Raw genomic sequence first — 23820 nt, 5'->3', positions numbered from 1 at the left:
TGTCAATCAGAGCAGAGCTCAGTTTGCAGTCTCTCATCGGTGGAGTTGGCAATTACCAAGAATTTGTACAGTGAATTTGGGCCCTCAAAAACAAGATTAGAGCTGAAGAATAGGCAGGTACTCCGAATATTCCATAAGATAGCCTGGACCTCCAGCTCTGTTCCTTATGGTAAAAAATATTAAGTGTATGTAAGTTGGACATCAGCTCTTAATAAAGTAATGCTCCATTGATTTTCAAGCAGAATGACTTTACCCATCTGACTGCTTACAGAATCACAAATGCATCATAAAACCGTATTTGAATGTCCTGAGGAGAACAGTAAGAAGAGGAAAACCCAAAATACCAACCCTCCCTTCTTGCATAACGAAGAATAGTTTTCAGGCATTACGTGGTCCAGCATTTCAGACGGATCACAGCATTGCAAGGACAGCGGTGCCAAGGCACACAGAAGAATGGCAGGAACTCAACATGGATCCAAGCCTTTAGCACTCCACAACGTGGATATTCTTGCAGGAGCCACGCATGACACCACTTACAAGGCGACTACTCGTCCACCAGCAGCACTGAGTGGTGTTTCAGGATGCTAGAGAGAAGAAATGAGGCAGGACCTCCAGCAGTATTACCTGCACAGCTTTCTAAACAGTAAGTGAAGTGGGCAGCCTGTTGGGCTCAATGATCTTCAAAGGTCTTTCTTTCCTATTCTGTGCTGTGCTATTATTCTGTGTACTGCAGATATTTTTCAAGGACTTGTTAAGCAGTATATTAAATAAAGTAAAAAAAAAGAAAAGGCATGAAACATGCACGCAGAATTTAATGAAAACAGAAGGTGAAATGAATGTGATTTTAAAGGAATTTCAGTAAGTGACCTGGCTTGGCTCCTAGTACCACCTATCACAGGTATACTACAAGAGAGGGCTCAGGTGATATCCACTTTCTTGTTTGTTATTCATCCCTCTTCCAGGTGTAAAATACTGTGCAAATCTCACAATAGTAACTTATCCACATTGGCTGCATCTCCTCTTGTTCAATGGCACACAGAATATGAGTTGGTTTCTTTTGTTTTGGTCTTTGTTGAGCACTACAAGACTGTATTATATAAAGCTGCTGCTAGCAATACCAAAACATATTAAAAGTTTAACTAAGACAATGTGTTTCAGGAGAATTTGCTTTCTTTGGAGCTGGAATGTCCCCATAAAAAGGCATGATCTGTACTAGACTGAGCTGTCCAATGATCTGCAAATACTGAACGCTGTGTCCCAGAGTAAACTCCGCTCTCTTCAAACCCAACTTGGTTTTTATTTGTTCTGTGCATGCAGTGAGTGTTTTCAAATCATGCCAATGCTACGTGCCACAGACCTGCATTTCGATCTGTGTGGTTGACTTTCACAGGTGGTAGTTTCTGTTTGTAGTGCTGAGGGTCTGCTGGCAGAACCACTGGGTCTCTTAACAAGGGGAAGGGAAGGGATGTGTGTGAAAGTGTCCCTAAAAAGCAGAGCTGATGGCATCTACAAGACTTGTGCCATTATCCTATTTGTCCAATCAGGGTATATTCACCCTGGACCCCCTCTCTTCCTTCCAGAGGTCTGAAAATAGTATTATTTATGTAGATCTTTGTGGCACAGGGCAAGAAAGTAAAGGACACGTAAAAGTGAGTTAGTTGAAAGCTTCACTTTGTTGCTTATGAACACCAAAGGATTTGAATTGTACAACATCTGATTTGCCCAGCAACACAGTGATGGAAATCGTGGTGGAGACAATCTTTGTATTGCTAAAAGAAAGCAAAATGCTGCGTGTGAGCTTTGCAGTGCTGCTACAGGTTGACTCCATACCTGGTTTTCCTCATAGTGAAACTGAAAAGCTGCACCTTCACTCCATTTCTTATGCAGGGAACCACACATCTCAATGCAGAGAAACTTAACACACATAAGCACTCCCACACTGGCTCAATCCAAACGTGCTTTTGGCCTGGACCTACGTCTCCAACAGTGACCAGCAGAAAATGTGTGGAAAACAAGTGCAAGAAACAAGGCGAGTGTGGAGTGATTCATTCTTTGATATACCCTCCCAGCTTACTGCCTTATTTAGTAGTAACGACAAGTTGTAGCATTGGCAGGGAGTCCAGCTTTTTACACTTCTACCATTTCTATTGTTGTCACACAATAGAGAGCTCGGGTCCTGGAAGATGAGTATAAAATTAAATGCTTCTACAACATTGCCCTAAATGCAATGATTTGCACTTCTTTTAGCCTTTCCTCAAAGTCTCTCTAAAATGTAGCACTAAGGGCAAGAAGATATTAGATAAAGAAACAGTGAAAAGCAAGTCCATCCTTTGAAGTCTCCTGCTTTGAGGGCAAGATCCTTCCAACAGAGCACATTCTTTAAGCTGTTTTAGAGGCTGAGCTGAGGCGTCTACCCTTAATAGTCAAACACGACTCATTCCAAGTTTTATGTTTAGCCTATGTTCCCGATTTCATAACAGGATTTCTCGTTACATCCTTTGCACCCCCTGTAGATACTTTGACAGGGACTAAAGTCAGATGCAGAGAAGATGGTCAGCCATAGCTGGGCATTGAAATAGCTGAGTCTGAAGGTATTCCAACACCTGTGCATGCTTTGCACAATCCAGAAATGCTTGTAATTGCTGCATTCTTTCAAACAACCATAAGGCAAAATCTCTGCTGAGTCTGAAGAGTAATGTAATGTTCATGTCATAGCTCTGCTTGGTCTGTATGCTGCTTCCAATGGGGTTACATCCTATGTCTGTAACTGCATTTGACAATCAAGACATCCTGGCTTCAGCAGGCTCAGGCCTCTGAGATGCCTGATACATACCCAGCTAACAGAGAGAGAAAAGATTAGCTCAGATCGCATCCACAACCCACCATAAACCAACGTTTCTCATCACCACTTGCTTTGAATTGCAGTGTATTAGAAATGTATTGTGTACAAATCGATTCCCCAATGTGCTGCATGCTGCGTGTTATCGATCCGGTTGAGAAGCCATACAGCCGAAACAGCCTCAGTCTGCACTCAGTAATTGTTTGTCTGACCTATTTATCCATAACCCACCAATGACTCTTCTGCTTTTTTCCAGTAGCTTCAGCCATACACATAATACTGTAAGGACACACAAAATAAGACAAAATAAACCACTAGATTATTGTAGCTTTTAAAATTATTCTTATTTTTTGCTACTAACACAAGAAGAGAACTTGCTTTAGGACAACTCCTCTTAACCTCCTGATTAACACAACAGGGACGAGTTCCCTCCAGGTAGGTAAAAAGGAAAATATTTCCTATTGCTTTACATCCACTTTAGCCCAAGGACAAGAACTCTCAGACAAGTTTACACAAGATAGCTGTGTTTTCCAGGCATTTGTGTAACTGATGGCTTTTCCTTTAGTAAAACAAACATTACCACTTTGAATGCTTCTCTTGAGATGTTTAAAACCCTTCTTGCACTCTCACATCCAAGCACTTCCCAGCACCTAGGAAACATCTTTTTCACATAGACACTTGATATTACAAGGATGTAAATAAGTGTGTTGGAAGAAATAGGTGTCATTATCTTCATCCCAACCCTCAACATCTCTCAGAGCTTGAATTTGTGAGTTCCTCTCAGCGCTCTGACTCCTCCATAAAGGTTGTAGGAAGAGCAGCTGCTCTCATCTGTGTTGCTTCCACAGCCATAAAGATTTCAGAAATAATCCAGCACTGCTTTTATTTTTGGCAGCTTTTTTTCTTCAAAGAGCATTGGTTCTAAAAGGAAAACTGTAAGGGAAGCCTTAGGTTGGGGCTTGAACTGGTGATGGAGCACCTGGTGAAGGGGTGCTGTTGGCCTAAGGAGCAAACTGTTTGCACCTGTGCTCTCCCATGTGCCCAGATGGGCTGGACTCAATGCAGAGCCATCGTGGGTATATAAGGGTATATAAGGAGCAGCCATGGATAGGAGAGCTACTCTTGATTCTTGGCTGCTTCCTGAGGAATGCTGCATTGCCAGTGAGCCTTTCTGCCATCTGGGTGAGTTCAATTCTTCTTTTTGTATACGACTATTGGTCTACTTTGAATGTTTTGCTTGGTATTGTCAGCAGCTGTTTTTAACCTTTTTGAGCAAGACAAAAAGCTTCATTGCTTCTTCTCAGACACCTTCCATGATGTGTTTTCAGTAGCACAAAGGCACCAACTCCAGCAGAAATGCCCCTACAGTCCTTAAGCCTGCTTACAATACTGAACATACCATGTAGGCATAGGGCACAATTTTCATACCCTGTGAGTCTTCCAAGGTGATAATGTAGAAGGAAGCGGTGATGTTGTAAGACAAGGCTATGGCAATGCACAGCTGCTGCTGAGGGCTTAGGTCAATGCTTACTTCAGCCCTGGGGTCAGCAAAGCACAAAGTGCTTTACCTGTAGCCACATCTCTCAGCAGTGACAATATTTGTTTTGGTGTGAGTGCTCTTGTTTCTTTGGAATGTTACTGTGCTGTGTGGCAGTGCTTCTTAGGAAAGCACTGAATGTAATCTTAGGGGGAATATGATTTAAGGATGCTTATACAGGATGCAACAGGGAGCTTGGAACTGTCACAGAGGCAGAGAAATAAGTGGATGTAAACCTGCAGAGGACCAGGATTCACTGGTTCTGTGCTCACAGAGCTCTATATAGAGTTTCCCCTCTGATTCCAGAGCACACCTTCCCTTATGCAGCCTGACATCACTCTCCTTCACCTTTCGTGTAGCAGCTTGTCAAAGCAAGAGAACCTTCAGCTCACAAAGGTTAAGAGCAAGCATCCACGTGGTGGAACCTTTAAAATCTGTGTTTCAAAGCACTGTTAGAAGGAGGAGATCTGACCTCTGTGTGATGCTTTCAGCCACTCAGCTCTGACTATAGCAGTCCACCTGGAATTAAACACACTGTGTGTGCCCATAGCACCGCACCTACTCCAGAAGCTAAAATGGTGTTTGCTTGGGGTATGTGGGAGCATAAAAGCAGTGACTATGTGCCAGTGCTTTATCCCATAGATTGCTGCCGCTGGTGTGAGCTCAGGAGGTAGAAGAGTAAGGTGGAAGAGGAGTGTTTAGACAGAAATAATGTGTCAGATTAAGTACAAATACTATCATTACAGTGCTCCAGAGAGCTTTTGTGGCCACACACTTAAGAAAAAGGCAGCTTTTCCAAGAAATCTGTTGTAGAGATGCTGAGCATTAACATCTTATCTGCTTTGATGTTGTTTGCTGCAGCCGCAGCCCTTCAAACTCTGCAGCTCAAAGCCATCATCTGTGTATATTCTAGGAAATAGGTGCGGCAAATGCTCCCTCAGCACGGGGGTTGTTTGGTATTTCTGCAGTGAAATATGAAGTTAAGGCCAACTCCTGAGGTCAGGTTTTACAGGCAGCACTTCACACACTCTGATGACTGTCTGTGCAATTGAAAAAGGCTTTGGCCTCTGTGGATAATGTGTGGAAAGCATTTTTCTTGTAGAAAAACAAAGCAATTTGAGCTGCGGAATTCTGGCAAACCGGGGAGGTAGTTCTTGCAGTTGCATTAATCATGTTGTATATAGAACTTCCTTAAAGATGATTCAGGCCATTTTTAAACAGACACCACTTTAAAGTCCAGCGCTGAAGCTGCTGTTTTGTTTGGCACTATGAGACAGGAACAAGAGTTGTCTTCTAAGCTTAATAAGATATGAAGATCAGCTTGGTACATGTTCAAAGAGCAACACATGTGGCAAATAAGAAACACTATGATCTCCAAGCTGGTTTTTCCCTCTTGCTCCACACCTTTATGTGTTATCTTCCACATGTTGGTGTTTTTTCCCCTTGACCAAAAGATCATAGGGATGAGTCTCAGGATGGCTGCCCTCTTCTGGGTGGAATGGAAAGATGTTTATTATTGCCACACTGAGAAAATGCAGCGCTCTTATTTTCCGGGGGGGATAACGTAATGATTTTTGTTGCTCCTCTGTGCAATCACAAAAGTTAAATGGTGATGGAATGAGAATGGTGAGATCCCAGGTGGCCGCTTTGCAGTTCCCAGTGTAGGCAGCCAACTGCCTGTGGCTTTTCTTTATCTTCTATAGTTCTCCACTTTTGTGTTCCTTCTGTTGTTTATCAGTGCTTAAAACGCACCATTGTTTCCTTGCTGCATGTACTTAATCCCCCTTCATAAAAAATAATGGAAAACATTTCCCTATCTCTTTGCTGCTTAAGGTAAGCATGTTAAACACCGAATATTATGGCTGGAAGGGATTTTACATAATCTTTTCCTCTGCCCCAAGTCAGGATCAAATATTTCTTTGCTACTCTTGAGCTGCGTTTGGCTGAGCCCTGTTAAAGAGGGCCAATAGTGGGGATTTCTGCAGGCAACTCAGTGCACTGCTTCCCCAGTTAACTATTAGCATTCCTTCAGGTTTGTTTGTCGACAGATGACATGAGTGAAGGGCTCCAGAGATTAATTTCAAAAAGACCCATTAATTACAGAGCTCGGAGTTTGTTTAATTGGAGTGCAGGGATTAAGATGCAAAGTAGAAATGCTGGAGACCTAAGAAAAGAATCCCTTAAAGAGAGTGTCAGCTCTTGACAGTGGAACCAGGAAGTCAGAGGCTTTTCTTGCTATTATGCATGCACAGTCATACAACCAGTGCATGCTTTCAAACTTTCACTGCACATCTGTCCATCACTGCACGGGTTCGGCACCAAGCCAGCAGCAGAATTCCTACGAGTCTGTGCAGCTCCCACACGTTTACAGCACTAGGACCCTGAGGGAGCTTGATTTCTGTGAGTCAGTGCAGCTAGCTGAGCCCTGAGAGCAGTGAATGAGGCTGGGAAGGCAGAGGGAATGTGAATGGCTCTTCTGGCTTGGGAAAGTATCCGCAGACTGGGGTGCTACAGACTACAAAACAGCCTGGACAGCCTTCCAGATTCCCGTCCCCTCTAAGGTGAGTGACCACGCAGCAGCAGTTTTCACAAAGCGAGTTGTGTGGGATTGAACGAGTTGTGGAAGTTTGGGATCTTCAGCATCAGCCGATGTGTTTTCTGCTGTGCACTGATTTTTTTGCACTCTCTTGATGAGGAGCGTTCTTGAAATACAGAGTGTTCCTTGCTTAGAAACCCCTTTTGCTCAGGATAATGTTGGTCTAGTGAAGCTGAGGATCGTATCCGCTAATGCATGTTAAATTGCCTGCATGTCTGGGACGTGTTCATAGAGCTTTTGTGCTTAAATTCAAAGCTTGAAACAAATCTTTTGTAAGACCAGTTTAACCTTAGAGGAAGGTGATTATTCTCCTTGTGGTTTTATCCAGGTAAATGAAAATGTAGTTCTACTTGCATGGCACTGTAGTTACTTCTACGTGGAAATCTTTATTGCTTTAGTTATGAATATAAGGCTGTTTTTCTTTTCTTTTATGGCAATTCTATTGAAGGTAACACTTTCCCCACCACCACCCCTAATATAAATAGCAATTCTGGTGGTAAATCAAAGCATGAATGGCCCAAGGCAGAAACCTTCCAGCCATAGGGACGGCTGTAGGTTACACCATCTATATCCTCTGAGATGTCCACTTGAAAAAGCTTACGAACTGCCTGCTGCTTTGACAGAGCAGAACTGACAGTGCCTATTGATTTGGACTGGGTGCTAACGCTGTTCTGTCTGGTGCATCAGTCAGAGGCAAAAATGGGGATCCCAGTCACAGGGAGGAGAAGAATTTGTGTGCTGGGAACAAAAAGTGCTTCAGTTGCTTTCTTCACTTTAAATTTCCCTTATATGCTGAGGGAGTTTTAAAGAAACAGGGGAAGTGAATGTGCTTGTCAGGCTGGTTTTTCCAAGCTGCCTCAACTTCAAAGTTATGTTGTAGCTATAGGACAAATCATTGAGGGGTGTTTTCAAGCCTTTCAGTGCTACAATAACGCCTTTTTCATACTTTTTGTTTTGTTTTTGCAAAGCCAAAGTAAAATGTGACAACTATCAGCAAAAAGATAGGCAGGAAGTGAACTTGCCAGTAAGTTCATGTGGTCTTTGCACTTCTGAGTTGTTCAGATATTATGGAACACGGGCATTTGTTAAAGCCTGGAAGTGACCCTGACAGCGACCATCTCATGTTTGTCTGACAGTCAGAAGGTTACAATACTGCAGTGGTGGGGTGAAGAACCAGTAGAATAAGGAAGATTTGTCCCTGAAAGACATTATAGAGGAGTTGTTTTCTAATAGATCTCAGCTAGATCTGGAGAGGAACTCATTCTGATGAATGTGTGCAGCATAGTAATGGTCATGTCACATCTTGACTGGTCCCAGCCCCTCACCCTGAAGGGATGCATCAGTCTGACAAAAATGATAGCAAAGAAAGTAACAGTGGCTTAATTTATCTCCCTCTTAGCAAAGCAGTGTCCATTTTCTCAATCAAAAGCTCAAATTATCTTTTCAGATGTCTTCATTTAAATTCAGTGGAAAATCGCAATTAGCACAAAGGATCGTTCTAACCCACATGCTGAGTAGTTATTATATAGAATGATAAGTTAGCATTTTGCAGCCATTATGTAGACTAATTCAAACACCATATCAGTAAAGAAATACCTTAAAATACATATAAAGGTTAGCACTTTTCAGGGCAAAATGCCCTTCTTTAGTGGGATAAACAGAACAGGGTCAGAACACATTTAAGAGCTGGATCACTTCCATCCATAGAATAAATTACTGCTCCATGACTTTGGGCACAGAGAAATGTTCCTTTAAGTGTAAATCCCATGAATTGCTTTCAGAATGGTAGTTCTGCCAGTTCCTAAGAAGAAATGTTGCTGTTAAAAATAAAAGGTGAATAAAATTAATGCTTCATTCCAGAAGAGTTAATATCCCAGCACCAAAAGTTAATGTTTGGTGGGTTTAGAAATGTGTCTTTTAAGTCTTAGTCTGATAAAAAGCTATTGAAACCCAGAACCTATCAAATGGGCTGCAGCAATGGTGACCTCTGCAGGCAACTACCCCATCACCAACAGGAGTTTAAAGGGCTTATTCAGAAACAAATAGTGAAATAAAACATCTTTTAGATAAGCTGATATGCTTGGAGGAATGCAAGGTAACATCTCTTCCAGCACAACTTGGTGAAAGGTGCATGTAATGATACTTCTGCTTCTATTTCATAGTAGAAAGGCAGTTCTCCCCCTTTTGAATTTAATTGGCACATGCTCATACAAGCCAGTGTGTTTAAAAGTGTTTCTATGATTGAGAGAGCTCCTGCTTTGGGATGGATGGATGTCCTATGGGATGTGTGTGGCTGTATGATGCCTTTTTTACAGCTCTGCTGAATTAATTACACCAAAAAATACATGGCCAAGCAAAGCAAGAGCCTTTTTGCTTATGCCAAGAGATGGTAGTACCTATTAGAGTGATTTATGTGTTCTATCTGCCAGATTCCACTAACATTAAAGCTATTTATGCATTATAAATGGTGGCAGGAAAGATTCATTCTTTTGATACAAGCCTAAACTATGCCCAGTATATAGATATATAGCATATAGATCCTGAATATCGCTTGTGGTTCTCATCATTATCCACATTTCAGAAAGAGGATAAAGTAAAACAAGAAAACATGCGACTGTGTTGGTGGAGAGCTGTAAAGTCACCAAAGCTGGCAAGAGTTGACTGCAACAGCTTACAAGTCAGCATGTCTCCAAGTGCATTAGGTCCAACTGAAGCACACCCAAGGACACCCCACTATGCAGATGCTTTCATGTGTTCAGTTGGATGGAGAGTACTTGATTACTTACAGGCATAATGCCTGGGTGGTTAGATTCATTCAAATGATGTTTAAATTACACCATCACTGTACAGCAGGAGAAAACACACAAAGTACTGTTCGGTATTTGGAGTTTGCATGCAGTTGTTAAAATGAAAATTACCATATTAGGAAGAAATTCTTTGCAGAAAGAGTGTTGAGGCAGTGGCACAGCTGCCCAGGAAGGTGGTAGGGCCATCATCCTTGGAGGTGTTCAAGGGCTGTGGGGATGTGGCACTGAAGGATGCAGTTATGGCCATGATAGGGATGGGCTGACAGTTGGACATGGTGATCTCAGGTCTTCTCCAACCATAATGATTCTATGGTTCTACATGCACACAGTCATTGGGCTGTACCCATGTGCTCCATACATACATGAACAAGACTTCAGTGGATTACTGAAACCCAAAATGAAAATGCCTTTATGGTGTGTTTGGAAATAACACACCAGGTGACTTTACTGCTAAGCTTCTGTAGCATTCAATTTTTGGTGCCACTGAGCAATGAATAGAACACGTTTGACTCTTCCTTGCCTTCGAGGCAATAATTGCTTGCTAGTAAAGTCTCTTTTTTTTTTTTCTTAGCTCTTGCATTTACAGTAATGCTTTGAGATTTTACAGTGTGGTAGTTCGCAGTATCAGAAGATCCAAATCAATATCAGATTCCCATCCCCTACTGCTGGGAACAGTTGTATCGCATGAACTTGGCTTTCACATTTCATTGTACTATCCTTCCAAAGAAAATATTGCACAGATATTTCATGCACACAGCAAAAATCCTGGCCTGGATTTCAGTGCTCTTCCCTCAGTCTGACAGGAATCTCTACCATTATTTTCTGAACAAAACCTTGGCCACTTTCATACCATACCTGCAGTAACCAGGAAGCTTTGATGTACATCCTGAATTAGGTTCTTCAGTCATAGACCATTACATTGGTTCCAAATAAACGCTTCCTGATTCTTACTCTTGACTCCAAAATGAAGTTTCCTATTTCCAAAGGGTGACAACGTGAGAATAAATGATCAGATTGAATTGTTGCATAGTTAAGCTGCCATTGTCAGTGCAAAAGGATCCAAGCACAAAGACAAAAATGTGTAAAACAGAAGAGAAGCTGATTTCTTTCATGTCATTTTTGGCCTCTGTTTACAGAACACTGGCAGGAATATTATCACTCTGCATGTTACGCAGGCAGGAGACTTCCAGGAGTAAAAATGCATGCAATAAATGAACAGCAGTCAGGGTGAACCTGCTTCCTATCACAGCAGGTCATTTATTTGACAATTCTCTGTTTGCTGAATGTGGTTTTGTTTGTCTAAGGATGATGGTTGAGGTTTTTTCCTCCTATTTTAATCAGTTCACATCTTTCTCTCTGTGTTGTAAGGGAATAGAGACAGATCTTTTTGTGGTCTGGTTTATTGACTTGCTTTGCTTGTCTTTATTTTGTTATTGATACAACTGTATTCAGTCCAGGCCATTAAAAAAGAATGTCGGAAAATGTTGTAATGGAAATTAACCAGGTACCTCATTGCTGTGCATTACTCTGATTATGACATGTTTAACAGCTCTATCTCATAGAATATCTGTTTTTTCCATTTTGAAATATATCTTTTTAATTCTGGAAGCCTTTATGGCTTTGGTGACTCAGGTATTAAACACCGCTTGTTCACAAAGGCATTTCTCTGCCCCGCGGTGAACAACACAGCCTGCACTTTCTGAAATGCATCATTTCCTGCCCAGTATTTCATGATCCTTTTGAGATATTGTGTAGCAGCCCCAGCTCTGCAAGGTGTTTATGCAGCCACATGAACAGCTCTGTTGAACTATGTCAAGAAAAGCCCACAGTTCTGATGAACGCAACTGATCAGTGCAGCTCTGCTGGAATGTTATCATTGCAATGATTATATTAAGGCCTTTAGGAAGGGTCACCAGGGCCCATCTCCAGGGGGTCGGTAGGCTGAGTTAACTGCAAACTGCTTTTTCACTGCAGCTATCAATTTCTTTTAATTCTATTTTGTCTTAACCCGAATGCTGTTCTTAGGAGGGCTGAGCATAAAGGTAGAGAGAGAAAAAGTATTTCTGGTTTATGTTACCTGGTGTAGAAAGACTGAAAAATTAGTATTATAAACAGAATGAAACTTGGTGGGTATTTAATACGTAGTTCATAAAAGGCCCAGTGGGAATTGGGAGTGAGAATTTATATTGCTTTCTACGTTCTCATATGGGGAAGCTCTGTATTGCCTGGAGAATTAATATGGCATGGACTTAACGTATTAAGACACGCAGCTCAGGAAACAGTTCTGAAGTCTGGAGAAGAGCTCTGACAGAACCCTTTACCCTTTCTCCTGTTTCTTTGAGCTCTATAACACTTTTCTCCCATCAATGCCATCATTCAACAAACTATAAAAGCCAAATAAGAGATCCTCCATTTCTGGTGTTTATGTTGGGTGAAGCCTTGTTGGCATGAGATGAATTCATCACCTTACGCCAGCGGAAAAATGTAAAAGTAGTTATTGCTTACACTGTAATATCTTATCTAAGGCTCTCGCACCTCATTTGCACAGTCTGTGCTGTGTAATAGAGCTGGATGAAGAAGATGCTGAATTCCAGGTGTATGATTTGCAGCCAGATGTCTGTGTTGTAATGTTTATCATTATGTGGCTGCTAACTAAAGATTAATACTGTATCATATCGTGGAGGTTACAGGATGATTATGGATACATTTACTGTGATATGGTGTTAAGGTGTTATTTGTGCTTGGAATTTCCAATATTATCAATGGGATGGAATAGCTTCACATGACAAGTATCCAATATTTTACGTCAATGCAAGCAGGCAGTAAAATTGTGAAGCCATGTGAGTGCAAGAAACAAGATGACTCATTTACAGATGTGCTGATGATAAATTCTTCATCACTGCACATAACCTGGGGCATCAGGAACTAGACTAATGTTCAGATAACCACTGTTTTTCCAAATGGATGAGCTCTTGCCAAAAATTGACAGGAACTTTCTTCAGCTCCTGTTTGAAACTCTTTCTGCTGGATATAAGAAACAAAACCCACAGAAATAGCCTTTTGGGATTGAATCCTCTAGAAAACAACTACTGAACTTAACTGACTTAACTCCAAACTACCCCGTTTCCATTCCAGGTGGGATTTTTGCTGCTAGTCGTAATATCTGCAAGAGCTGCAGTAGGTTGAGATGATCTTCTAAAAGCTTCTAAAATTGTGCTGCCTTCTGTGAGTCGGTATCAGGGATCTCTGCCACTTATCTGTCCCAGAGACAAGGCAGCATTGCAGCACTGTAGGGAAAGAAGAATGTGAAAGGGCAAGTGCTGTGTTCCAGTCCCTTAATCTGTACGCTGCAGTGTAACATAATGTAGGCTTGTGAAAGGGGTAATAAATTTCTACCAGCATCCCCTCCAACTGGAAATCTTCTAATTGTTTTCCCAGCAAATAGAAGCTTTCAGGAATGGATTAACTGTGTGATTGAGAGACAAAAATCCCCACTTTCCATTTTATCAAAAAATTCATGGTTGATATTTTGAAGCATTTGACTGAACTCAGTCACTGGGTCTTGATTACAGTCTAGCATTTCCTTCTGCGTAGGCTGATCCATAGGGAATGCCATTCATTCCAGTGCTGAAGTAGAGCAGGATGACTCAGATGATTAATCAGCTTTACTTTTTCTTATTAAGAAGCAAATATTTGACTTCCCCATCTGCTAAAGTGATGACTGTCAAGCTCATGTTATAACACACATCGTTTTGGTCACCCTTGACTCATGTGCTAAGAGAGGGAAAGTAAACTTGTAACCTATGATCTGTTATACAACTGCAGGATTAATGAACACAAATAGCAGCAGTGTTGCTTGTGTTTTCTGTTTGACTTACAGTCCTTGTCATCTGGGGCCTGCCTTGTTGCTTTCTGATCAATATTTGTCCCTAGTTTGGAATCAACCTTAAGCTCATGGTTTATGGGTTCTGACAGTGGTTGTGCATCAGCTGGTAGACAAGCAGCCACTGATACCAGTATTTTGCCAAATCACTTCCTAAGCTGGAAATGAGAGTAAAATCTACAGATGAACTGTGCCTCTAATCTTCAGTTCAAACATTTGCTGAATTTATGATGTTAACAATTCAGTTAAAGATTCTCCTTGTTAAAAAATATCATCATAATTAACCATAGAGCTTTTTCCCCCCCTCCCTTTCACTAATAGGTAAATTACAACAGAAATGCAGCCAGTGTGCAAAGTCTGTGATCGCTGTAATGAACCAAGCAAACAAATTTCAATTGGAGGCACAATGATTTTGGACAGACAAACCATCACTCTCCCAGCTCCCAACTAAGTAGGTCTCTCTGCATGGAAAGGCTGCCAGCTATGGGGAACAGTTTAGAAAGTTAATGACATTAAGAATGGGATTCATTGGCGATTGTAATTCTAACTTCACTAAGCATTGCCAGAGGCATGACATGAAGAAACAAGTACTATTTCAAGCTGACTGCAAAGCCAAGGGACAGATTAGCATCTGTTGGAATCGGCTACAGTTGAGATTCTTATTTATCCTTGAACGTCACAAGACTTCAGAATGCCTAAAATGATTATTTTAACATTATTTTCACAAATCTCTGAATTCTTTTCCTAAATTTAAAACAACCTTTCCCTACGGTTCTGCTGCATGCTCTCAAATAAGTGGGTGTGAAGTAACTCACAGTTAAGGCAGGGGAAGAGGCAGCTCTTTCAAATTACTCATTGTCAGACTTAACCTTTTATGTCAAAGAGGAGCAGGGAGCAGTTCTGTTGCTGTCCTTAGCATAGTCAGTACAGCCTCCAGGCTGCTGATTTTTCACATCCAGGCTATGTTGCTGTGGACTTTGTTTCTGCTTTATCCCTCTCTATCTTTACTAATAAGATTAAGCCTTTGTCCACATTCTTCTAATTAAAATGCCATAATTCTGGGATGAGATTTCAGGCCTACTTTTAGCATAGTAATCGGGTATTATCAGTGTAACTGCGAGTTCAAGTTACCACTTTTTTCATATGAAAGTCTGCAGAAAGTCTGCACTTTGCATGCGGGCCAAAGCATATACTCCTTACAAAGCATTATGTTACGAGTTGTCTGAATATAACTCATTATCCACAGCGATTAGAATAGCAGGCTTCGTTCTGTAGTAGAGGCATCAACAACATCCAAATGCTGCAGCTTAGCTGCAGTGCTGCTCACGTTTGATTAAGTGATCGATTGATCATTTAATTGATCTACTCAATAGTTTGACATCTTATCAATGGAAGATGCTCAATAGTGTGTACTCGATTCTGTTATTATTTCTCTACTATCTCAGAAGTTTCTAAATGATCACAGGATGTTGTGTTGAGGGATGTGATTTAGTGAGAATTATTGGTGTTTGCTTGGCCTGGATGATCTGTAGGTCTTTTCCAACAAGATTTTTTATGAAGGGTGAGCAGCTCAGCAGTGGTACAACATACATTTGAAGTTTCTCTCAACCTCAGCCCTCTTTGCTGCCTCCTTCCTATGTTCTGACTTAACAATTCAGCTTCCCTTTGATATCTCCATAATTCCCACCAAAATACATTTGATGCTTTTAATGAGTATTAATGTATTGGGAGATAAGATGAAATTCCTTTTTGAGATAAAGAATGAACGGAACAGGACAGCCTGAAACACGCAGCTATTAAACGTCAAGAAGATCATCGCTATCACTTCTAGATATTGTTTGTGCTGACATGATGTTCTTTTCCAAGTCCCAAGGAAGGTCCCTAGATCCAAGGATCCAGAGAAACATTACAGGTTATAGAGTCCATCTTTGAGAATCTGAGCATGACAGACCAGCGACTTTATTTTCTTCATTTCTGGAGTCCCTGCACTTTATGCATTACTCTACAAGGCATTTTCTATATCTAAACATCTCATTTGTTTCATATGTGTTTGCATAGTGGTAGAAAAATGAAGAAAGATTAAAAAAAAAAAAGCTTGAATTATTATTATTATTTTTTAAAGCTAGTATCACTCTTAAAATTCAGCTGGTTCTTATTAACAAAGGTTTGGACAAGAATCAGGATTTACATTCCCTTCTGAATAGCTGGAATAAGATCATTAGTTGGAAAAGCTTACTGGCCCTTGAAGACGTATTTTTCTGCTGTAACTACTTTTGGCTGTAAGATGGGATCCTAATGTTGTAGTCTGATTACCCTTTACTTTCTCTTTCCAGATGAATTCCAGTTTGATACTGGAAGTTTCATTAAAAAAAAAGAAAAGAAAGTCTGAAATTCCTGTTCTTTCATGTGGTAGAACACCACTTCTAGTTCTCTGGACTTCTTGTATTTGCTGAATATCAGTTTGTTGTTTTATGCATGGTATAATTTTGTCAAAGCAAATTTGTGCATGTTCATCACTGTGCAAATGGTCAGTCTGTCACAAAAAGAGCTGCATCCCATTGCAAGTTGAGCTCTGTGTGTCCTGTGCAAGAATCTTCTTGTTGTGCCCTTCTGTTAAGAGTCTCCAATGTCTACTGCAAGAATCCAGCACCTGTTGCTGTAGGCTGCATCTCCCCTATTGGGGGTAGCTTCATTTGGAATGAATGGCTTGTCAAAGAAGCTGGGAAGTTGATGGGCAACAGACTTGGTTTGTTTCCTGGGGCTGAAGTCTGTATAGAAATCAAAAGGAACTGTGCTCCTTTGTTCCACTGCTGCTGGTTGAGGTTTGGGGATGAACAGAACTGGGGTTTTAGGAGCCCTTAGTGGTGCTCTGAAATCATCCCTTGAAGTCAGGCTCAGACAGGCACAGGGAGGATGTCATCTCAAGGCTGCTGCTTTGCAGAGGCATTAGCAATGGAAATATTTGGGTACCAGTTTAGGAGGAGTGACAAAATTAGGACAGAAACGTGATGGGCTATTAAGCTTCCTTGTTATTCTCATTGCCCAGACTAAGGTTGTTGTCCACCCTGTGATGACGATGATTGTGGTGACACAATGTATGATCCCTGCTGCAGGGCAGCATTTTTCTCAGTCTGCTGCTCTCCCTAGAAATACTCAAAGGAGCATTTCGGTACTGGAGGCCTTCAGAACAAGAGGAAGTGNCACAGGTAATTTCCAACTGGCTCTTCAGCATACATAAACCTCTTAGTTACAGGATGAGTCACTGTAGATGTAATAGAGGAATTAAGTCTCGAATTCATTAAAAATTCCCATTTTCTTGCTCATCAACTCAGAGCAGAGACTAAGGAGTAGGAATGAAGTGTTTTCTTTAATTGTGTAACCTTGAATGTATGTAAATTCTGAAGCAAGACATTAGTGGGATATTATATTCATCTTTGGGACGGGTAGGTACAGAGGGATGGTGTATAGATGCTGTCTTCAGCATCATTTGAATAACACTGCCTGATTTACTGGATTCTGCCACAGCTGGCAATCCGGGAAGAAGACAGCAAAAGAACTTAAAAAAAACACAACCTTCTGAAAATAAACTCTTTTGTGGTTAAATAACCAGCCAGTTGGAGCTGAAGCTGTGTTTTCTTAGGGTGGCAGAACAGTAGGAAAAGCTGCTGGATTATTTTTGGCAGTGGTCACTATTTTAGATCTACCATTACCGAACTAACAGAGTACACTGAAAGGGTTATTGCTTTATTAGTATGTTATTCCAAAAGACGTAGCATACATTGCTACACAAAGCAATGCAATGAGCACATCACACGAGCTTGGGAGGTCTCAGATTTATGAGAACTGGATATCCTGTGTGATGTCTCATATGCACTCTTTATTTCTTTCCATCAGAACTATCCTGTAGATATTATAAATGCCTGTGTGGTCCTGGCAGACCTGCTTCAGGTGGCTCTACTTGAGCAGGTGGGTTGATCAGATGGAGGGAAGGATTAGATTGGATACTGGGGAAGTTCTTCATAGAGGGCAATGAGGTCTGTCCAGCTGCCCTGGAGGTGTTCAGGGCCAGGTTGGATGGGCCCTGGGCTGGTGACAGATATGGAGGTTGGTGGCCCTGCATGTGGTGGGGATTTGGAACTCAGTGATCCCTGGGGCCCCTTCCAACCCAAGCCATTCTATGAGATGGCCTCTGGAGGTGCCTTCCAACCTAAACCATCCAGTGGTTTTGTCTCTGGTTTTGAGTGATTACTGACAACATGCGGTCTCATCACTTGTAACCAGAATTGCCTTCAAGATGAAGATGGGAGGTTTGAATACTCATTTGTCCATACCTGTTATGCAAACTGAGCTACATTAGCAAGTATTGCTTTGTTTATGCTGCATTACTCCTGCTTACAGTGAGCCTGTAAGATGCCTGAGAGGGATTGGGGACAGTGGATAATTAAGAAGGGTCTTGTAAAGGAGCTGAATAAGGTATCTTGTCTTACAGTCATGCTGCTTGTGAAAGACAAGATTGGCACTTTAGACAATTACCAGTGAAAAAGGCACAGCTCAGAGAGTTGAGAGTGGATTTGTCCCTGTACTCCTGCAATGCAGTAGGGAAGGGTACTGAAATCATGTATTTGCTGGCTATTTACTGAAACATACTTTTAATTCTAGCTGAACACTGAGTAAGCAACTCCCAGACTGAACTACGCAGCCAACGTGGCCCGATGGCATGCTGCAGCCAACCCCAGCTCAGCATCTGGATGAAATAAAGACCTTCCTCAGGAGCAGCTTTTTGTGCAATATACTCAGAGGTAAGGACAGAACACATAGAGGAACCATGAAACCTTGAATTACCAGCATCACACAGCAGTCCAAACATCTTTACCAGGGGAAGAGTTTGTATGAGAGCAGGTAGCAAGAGATCTGATGAACAAATGAGGGAAGGATTAAAAAGCAATTGATCTGTCTTCTGAAAAGAGAAGATAAGGGCAGGTTGCATTTAATACTCTTATTTTTTGGAAATGCTTAATTCTTTGACATATTAAATAAGCTGCATCACTGTTATCTTCTAGCTAGCTATTGTTTGGCCAATAGGGGAGCTCCCACGTACCCCTTCCCATATTCTGCCTCCAGACAGGCCCTTTGTGGAAAATGATTTCTTACAATGAGAGATAATTGAGTTAGAAGTCACAGGGCTCATTAAATATCCTCCGCTTTCGTACAGCGGTTGTGTTTGTGGTATTGAAAGGATTGTGGTAACAGTCATAGCCCACATCACAAAGGCTGCAGTGCCAGCACTGGTACTGATGTGCATCTCCATGGAAGCTCAGGTGGCTGCACTGGGTGGGAACTGTGAACACTTTGCAAAGAGCACCATGGAGGAGTCCAGTAGGTAAATACAGAATGAAGTTAGAAACAACTCCCTAAAACAGCCTGTAAAATACCTCCACATCAGCAAGAGTCACAGTCCCAACAGTCTTAAGGCATGCCCTAAAATGTTAATTCTTCTGCTGGCATTGTCAGTGAGACTAATCCACTTTTTGAAGCTGTTTTCTTAATTATTTTCTACTAATGTAATAATAAAAGATTCAGTTTGGAATCTTCAGGAAAATACCACATATCCCAGATACATTTGCTTGCGTCTGGGCCACGATCCCATAGAATGCTTTGCCAGAAGGACAGGAAATACAAAGAAAGATGTAAAATATGCAACCTAAGAAGCTCAGAGAAAAAAAGTATGGCAGAAAATCAGGACAGAGCTCTTTGCTGGCATTGCTATGCCTCCATTCTATACAAGGGGATAATAATAACGGGTATTATGCATAAACACGATAGGCTGAGGCTGTTCTGGCATGTCTGAATTGCGCCTGGAGTTTGTTCTGCAAACCTTTTCCATTAACATTTCTGTTGGAAAAGCGAACTTTTTAGAGATGCAGTGACCCATCTGATTTCAATTTGGCTGCTGAACGAGGGGTTACTCTTTGAATTGTGCATAGCCAAGCTATTGAGCTACACCTAGTTCTATTTCCTTGTGCAGATGATGATGGCTGCTCAAGTAGGAGCAGCATGTGAGCAAGCAGCGACCCACAGCCTTCTTTTATGTAAATTAAAGTAGCTGGAACAGTAAGGACTTCCTCTGTGAGAGGCATTGGACTCCTAACCATTCTATCATCCCTAATTCTTCCAGTCCAAAGGAAGAATATCATCCCCATGATGCAGAGACTTGTAGCATCTCTTTAGTCTATTTGGCTTGTCCTGCTGGTTTCTTAAGCCCTGCGCACAAATACAGCCACAGCTGTTTATTTCATTGAGATAAGAAGTACCCACACAGGACTGTGGTACATATCAGGGCTCTGCATTTTCTACAGTGCATCCTAGTAAAGACAAAGCTTTAGTGCTGCTTCAAACTTTGCTTAGAGAAAGCTGAGCAGGAAGGGGTGAAGTCAGTGACTGAAGTCAACAGTGACTGACCCAAACCCAGAAAAACATCAGGACATGCTGGGAAATCACAGTGGAATTGCAGAGCCTGATTCTTCTTCTTGAAAAGCCCTGTTTGTCCAGTGGGTGTGAGGCTGCCTGCTGGCTGGACGCTGCAATTCAGGGCCAGCTGAGGCATGTCATGCAAACAGAGCACCAAGACAAGGGAGGAGCCTGTATTGATAGGGTTTTATTTATTATTATTTTTTTCCTGTTTACATCCTGTCTGTACCTAATGGTTCTTCACAGAGGAACACAATGCCAGCCCTTCGCTGCAATCTCAGATGGTGTTTTCAGTGCCTCTGCTGATGATTTGTTCCCTAGCATATGGCTGATTTAGTCAACACATGGCAGTTACCTAATAAAGTATTACTGCTGCTGGTGTTCCAGCATAATATTGTTCTTAGAGATATTTTAGATATTTGTCCCACATTTTTCCACACCCAAACAGATGTGCACATTCTCCAGGCTACAGGAATACTAGCACTCACTTTGGGTCTGCTATACAGGGACATTTGTGCAACTTCTTGCTCGTGGCACTGAGAAGAGGACGGTGTGTTCCTCTGTGCCCAGTACTGTGACCATAATGGTTTTAGCTATGCTCTACCTTAGATACCAACCAGAAATAGCCTGTCACCCATGGTGCTCCTATGTAATACCCATATTTGTCCTAATAGGCAGCCTGAACTTGGACAAATCCCATCTGCCCTTGTGACATGAGATGTCTGAGCTCTTCTGGGAAGGAGCGTGGGCTTTATCTGCCCCAAATCAGCAATGTGGTGCGTCCCGAAAGGGCAGGTGGGATAGATGGAGGCTGCTGGAGGCTGCTGAGCCAGCCAGAGTGCTGGGGCCTGTTCACATGGCAGGTAAGTGTGGCTGGGAGTGTGTGCTAATGGCTGGATTCAGGGGGTTCCCCCACTTCCACAAATACCAGCTTGGTGGTCCCCACCCTCACCCAAAGGACAGCCTTGCAGACAGATGAACTAAACAGAGAGCTATTTTAACCAAGGTCCTATTTCTACACTTGCTCCTCTGCAGGGTATTTGCAGCCAAAAGACCAGTGCTGGCCAAAAAGGTTATTGCAAAAATCACCAGAGATTTTACTCCTGGGAACATGCTGTCGCCATATGGTCTCCGCATTAATAATACCAAACAAGTGCTTCATAGTGTTCTAATAACAAATACCAGAGGAATTAATAATAATCTAGCTATTATTTTCTAATGTTCTCACTTTATGAACAACTTTTATACTGTCTGAATGAGCTCTTCTGGAAGATCAACATCTGGTACCCACATGAGATCCTGATGAAATCTGTATGGTCCTGGGTATCTTACACATTTATTGCCAGCAAACGCCATCTGTTTCTGCCAGCGTGGCTTACAGTAATACTGCATTTCTCTTTTGTTCTAGGTGCATAGCGTTATGTCCATGCTGTACTACACTCTGATTATAGCTTTTTTGATCGGCACACAGGCAGCTCCAAAGTCAGAGGACAATGGTCCACTGGAGTATCCTGCAGAACACTCCTTACCCCCTACACAACAGAGTAACGGACAGCACATTTCCAAGGCAGCCCCACAGACAACCCACGGCCACTTTGCTTGGATGCCAGATGGAACGGAAGATTTAAATATTGCCATGGACCAAAACTTCTTCAAGAAGAAGCGTTTCAGGTCTTCTCGGGTCCTGTTCAGCACACAGCCGCCTCCAGTGTCAAGGAAAGGGCAGAGTATGGGATTTCTCAGCAGTGCAGCCTCTCTCAACAGGACTGCCAGGACCAAGAGGACTGCGCATCCCGTATTGCACCGGGGAGAGTTCTCAGTGTGTGACAGTGTCAGTATGTGGGTCGGGGACAAAACCACAGCCACTGACATCAAAGGCAAAGAGGTGACCGTGTTGGGAGAGGTCAACATTAACAACAATGTTTTTAAGCAGTACTTTTTCGAGACCAAGTGCAGGGACCCTCGGCCGGTGTCCAGCGGGTGCCGAGGGATCGACGCGAAGCATTGGAACTCGTACTGCACCACAACACACACCTTCGTCAAAGCACTGACCATGGAGGGCAAGCAAGCAGCATGGAGGTTTATCCGGATTGACACAGCCTGTGTGTGTGTGCTCAGCAGGAAATCGGGGAGACCCTGAGACAGAGCTGAACCCTGCACCAACATCCTCCTACCCCCCTACCTCAGCCTGTAAATTATTTTAAGTTAAAAAACAAAACAACAAAAAAAGGACTGCATGGTGTATTTATAGTTTATACAATACAAAAAGAACCTCATTATTTATTAAACTCTTTTGGAAACCTTTTGTGTTTTGCAATTCATTGACTCTTCAAAAGGTGTTCACCTTTGTCATAGTGCAGCTCTGTGTGTTTCTTAGGGCTGCTGAACAGTCTTTGCTCACCATTCCACAGCAGCAGAAATGCTTTTGCAGCCTTTACACATACCCCTCTCTTCCACAACACTTTCCATCACGTAACCTGTCAGCTTAATAACACAAATAAGCTGAAATGTTTTGACCAGTTACCAAGAAGATGAAAAAAGTCTTTTCTAAACTTGCCTCTGGTTCTGCTAATTATCCATACGGGTATTATTCTTATTATGTTCTTATTAATCACATCAGTGAACTCCTGGTAGGAAACACAGATCTTCATGATGCCAGATATGTTTCTAAGCAAGGCTCGTAGTGCATCTGTTACAAACTGGCACAATGTTTTCACTGCAAAAGTGATCCATTCTCAATTATTTTTGAGTATTTATCTGCATATGAGCAGAATCCAGGTGTATGTAGCTTTTAATTGCAAGTACAGCTCATTGCTCATGAGCTCTATTAGATTGACGGGGTCGTAAATGTAAAGCAAAATATGTAAGTAAAAAATCTTGATGTAGTCAATAATTAAACAGTAGGAATGATCTCAAGGGGCTCTTCTGGCAATGAGGCATTGACGTAGAAGCAAATGTTTTTGTGCATGATTTAAAAACACGTCTGTGTTTTAGCAAGGAGCCCCAAAACAAACCCTGTGCTCATCATTTCTCTGCTTTGAAGAACGCTGGTTTCGGGAAGCAGTAGTGGAGCCCGAGGTCCATGCTGGGTGTTGCAGTCATTACTCAATGGATAAAGCTGCATTTTCTCCCTCACTGTTTCCTTTGGAAGAACAACTGCTATCCATTGTAGAAACTGTTTCAAAACAAACACCATTAGGGTTTTTAGCTTTGTTTCTTCCAAATCCTAGAGGGCACACTTTACTCACACGCTGTTCTTTCCATGATGGAAAAAAAGCAGCCCTAACATTTGCTTCCCCAACCTCAACAGCAAAAGGACAGCAAACCTCCAGAGAAAATGTGCTGCTGTAAAACAGTGTTGGTGTGACATAGAAGGTGACGGTATAGAGCCCATTCCAGACAACCACTGGTGCGCCTCTTTACAGCCTCCTCTAGGAAGTGATTATGGTGTGGGACAGTGATATTCCAGTAAGAATGTTTTGTCCTCTCCAGAACAGCATTTCTGCAATATCTGCATGAATAACCAGTTATCTGAAAGGTCAGGGAGCGGGCAGGATCCTGGCTGCCCTCAGTCCTCCAAATAATGACCCCCTGTTCTGTCGCGGGGGAGGCAATGAAAACTATGCAATACTTTGAGTGTGATCACATAGGCTCTGTCACAATAGCAGGACGTGGTAAACGTGGCAGCCA

General features: G+C 42.1%; 1 protein-coding gene across 7 annotated transcripts; it reads left to right on the top strand.

Annotated features, from left to right (window-relative positions):
- Positions 1–3955: 3955 nt before the first annotated feature.
- Positions 3956–22435, top strand: NGF (nerve growth factor). 7 transcript variants are annotated; one of them, XM_032449283.1, is made up of 5 exons: positions 3956–4021; positions 17557–17628; positions 18322–18461; positions 20805–20993; positions 21539–22435. In XM_032449283.1, exons 4-5 carry the CDS (start codon positions 20844–20846, stop codon positions 22268–22270), a joined length of 882 nt encoding a protein of 293 aa, XP_032305174.1. In that variant the 5' UTR covers positions 3956–4021; positions 17557–17628; positions 18322–18461; positions 20805–20843; the 3' UTR covers positions 22271–22435. The 7 variants fall into 7 exon arrangements, with proteins under 7 accessions (XP_032305174.1, XP_032305175.1, XP_015740870.1 ...); XM_015885385.2 differs by lacking the exon at positions 3956–4021 and adding an exon at positions 6576–6937; XM_032449284.1 differs by lacking the exon at positions 17557–17628 and having other exon boundaries at positions 21602–22435.
- Positions 22436–23820: the final 1385 nt, after the last annotated feature.

The sequence above is a fragment of the Coturnix japonica genome, chromosome 26 (genome assembly GCF_001577835.2).
Source record: "Coturnix japonica isolate 7356 chromosome 26, Coturnix japonica 2.1, whole genome shotgun sequence".
Lineage (NCBI taxonomy): Eukaryota > Metazoa > Chordata > Aves > Galliformes > Phasianidae > Coturnix > Coturnix japonica.
This window is presented reverse-complemented; position numbering and strand designations above follow the sequence as displayed.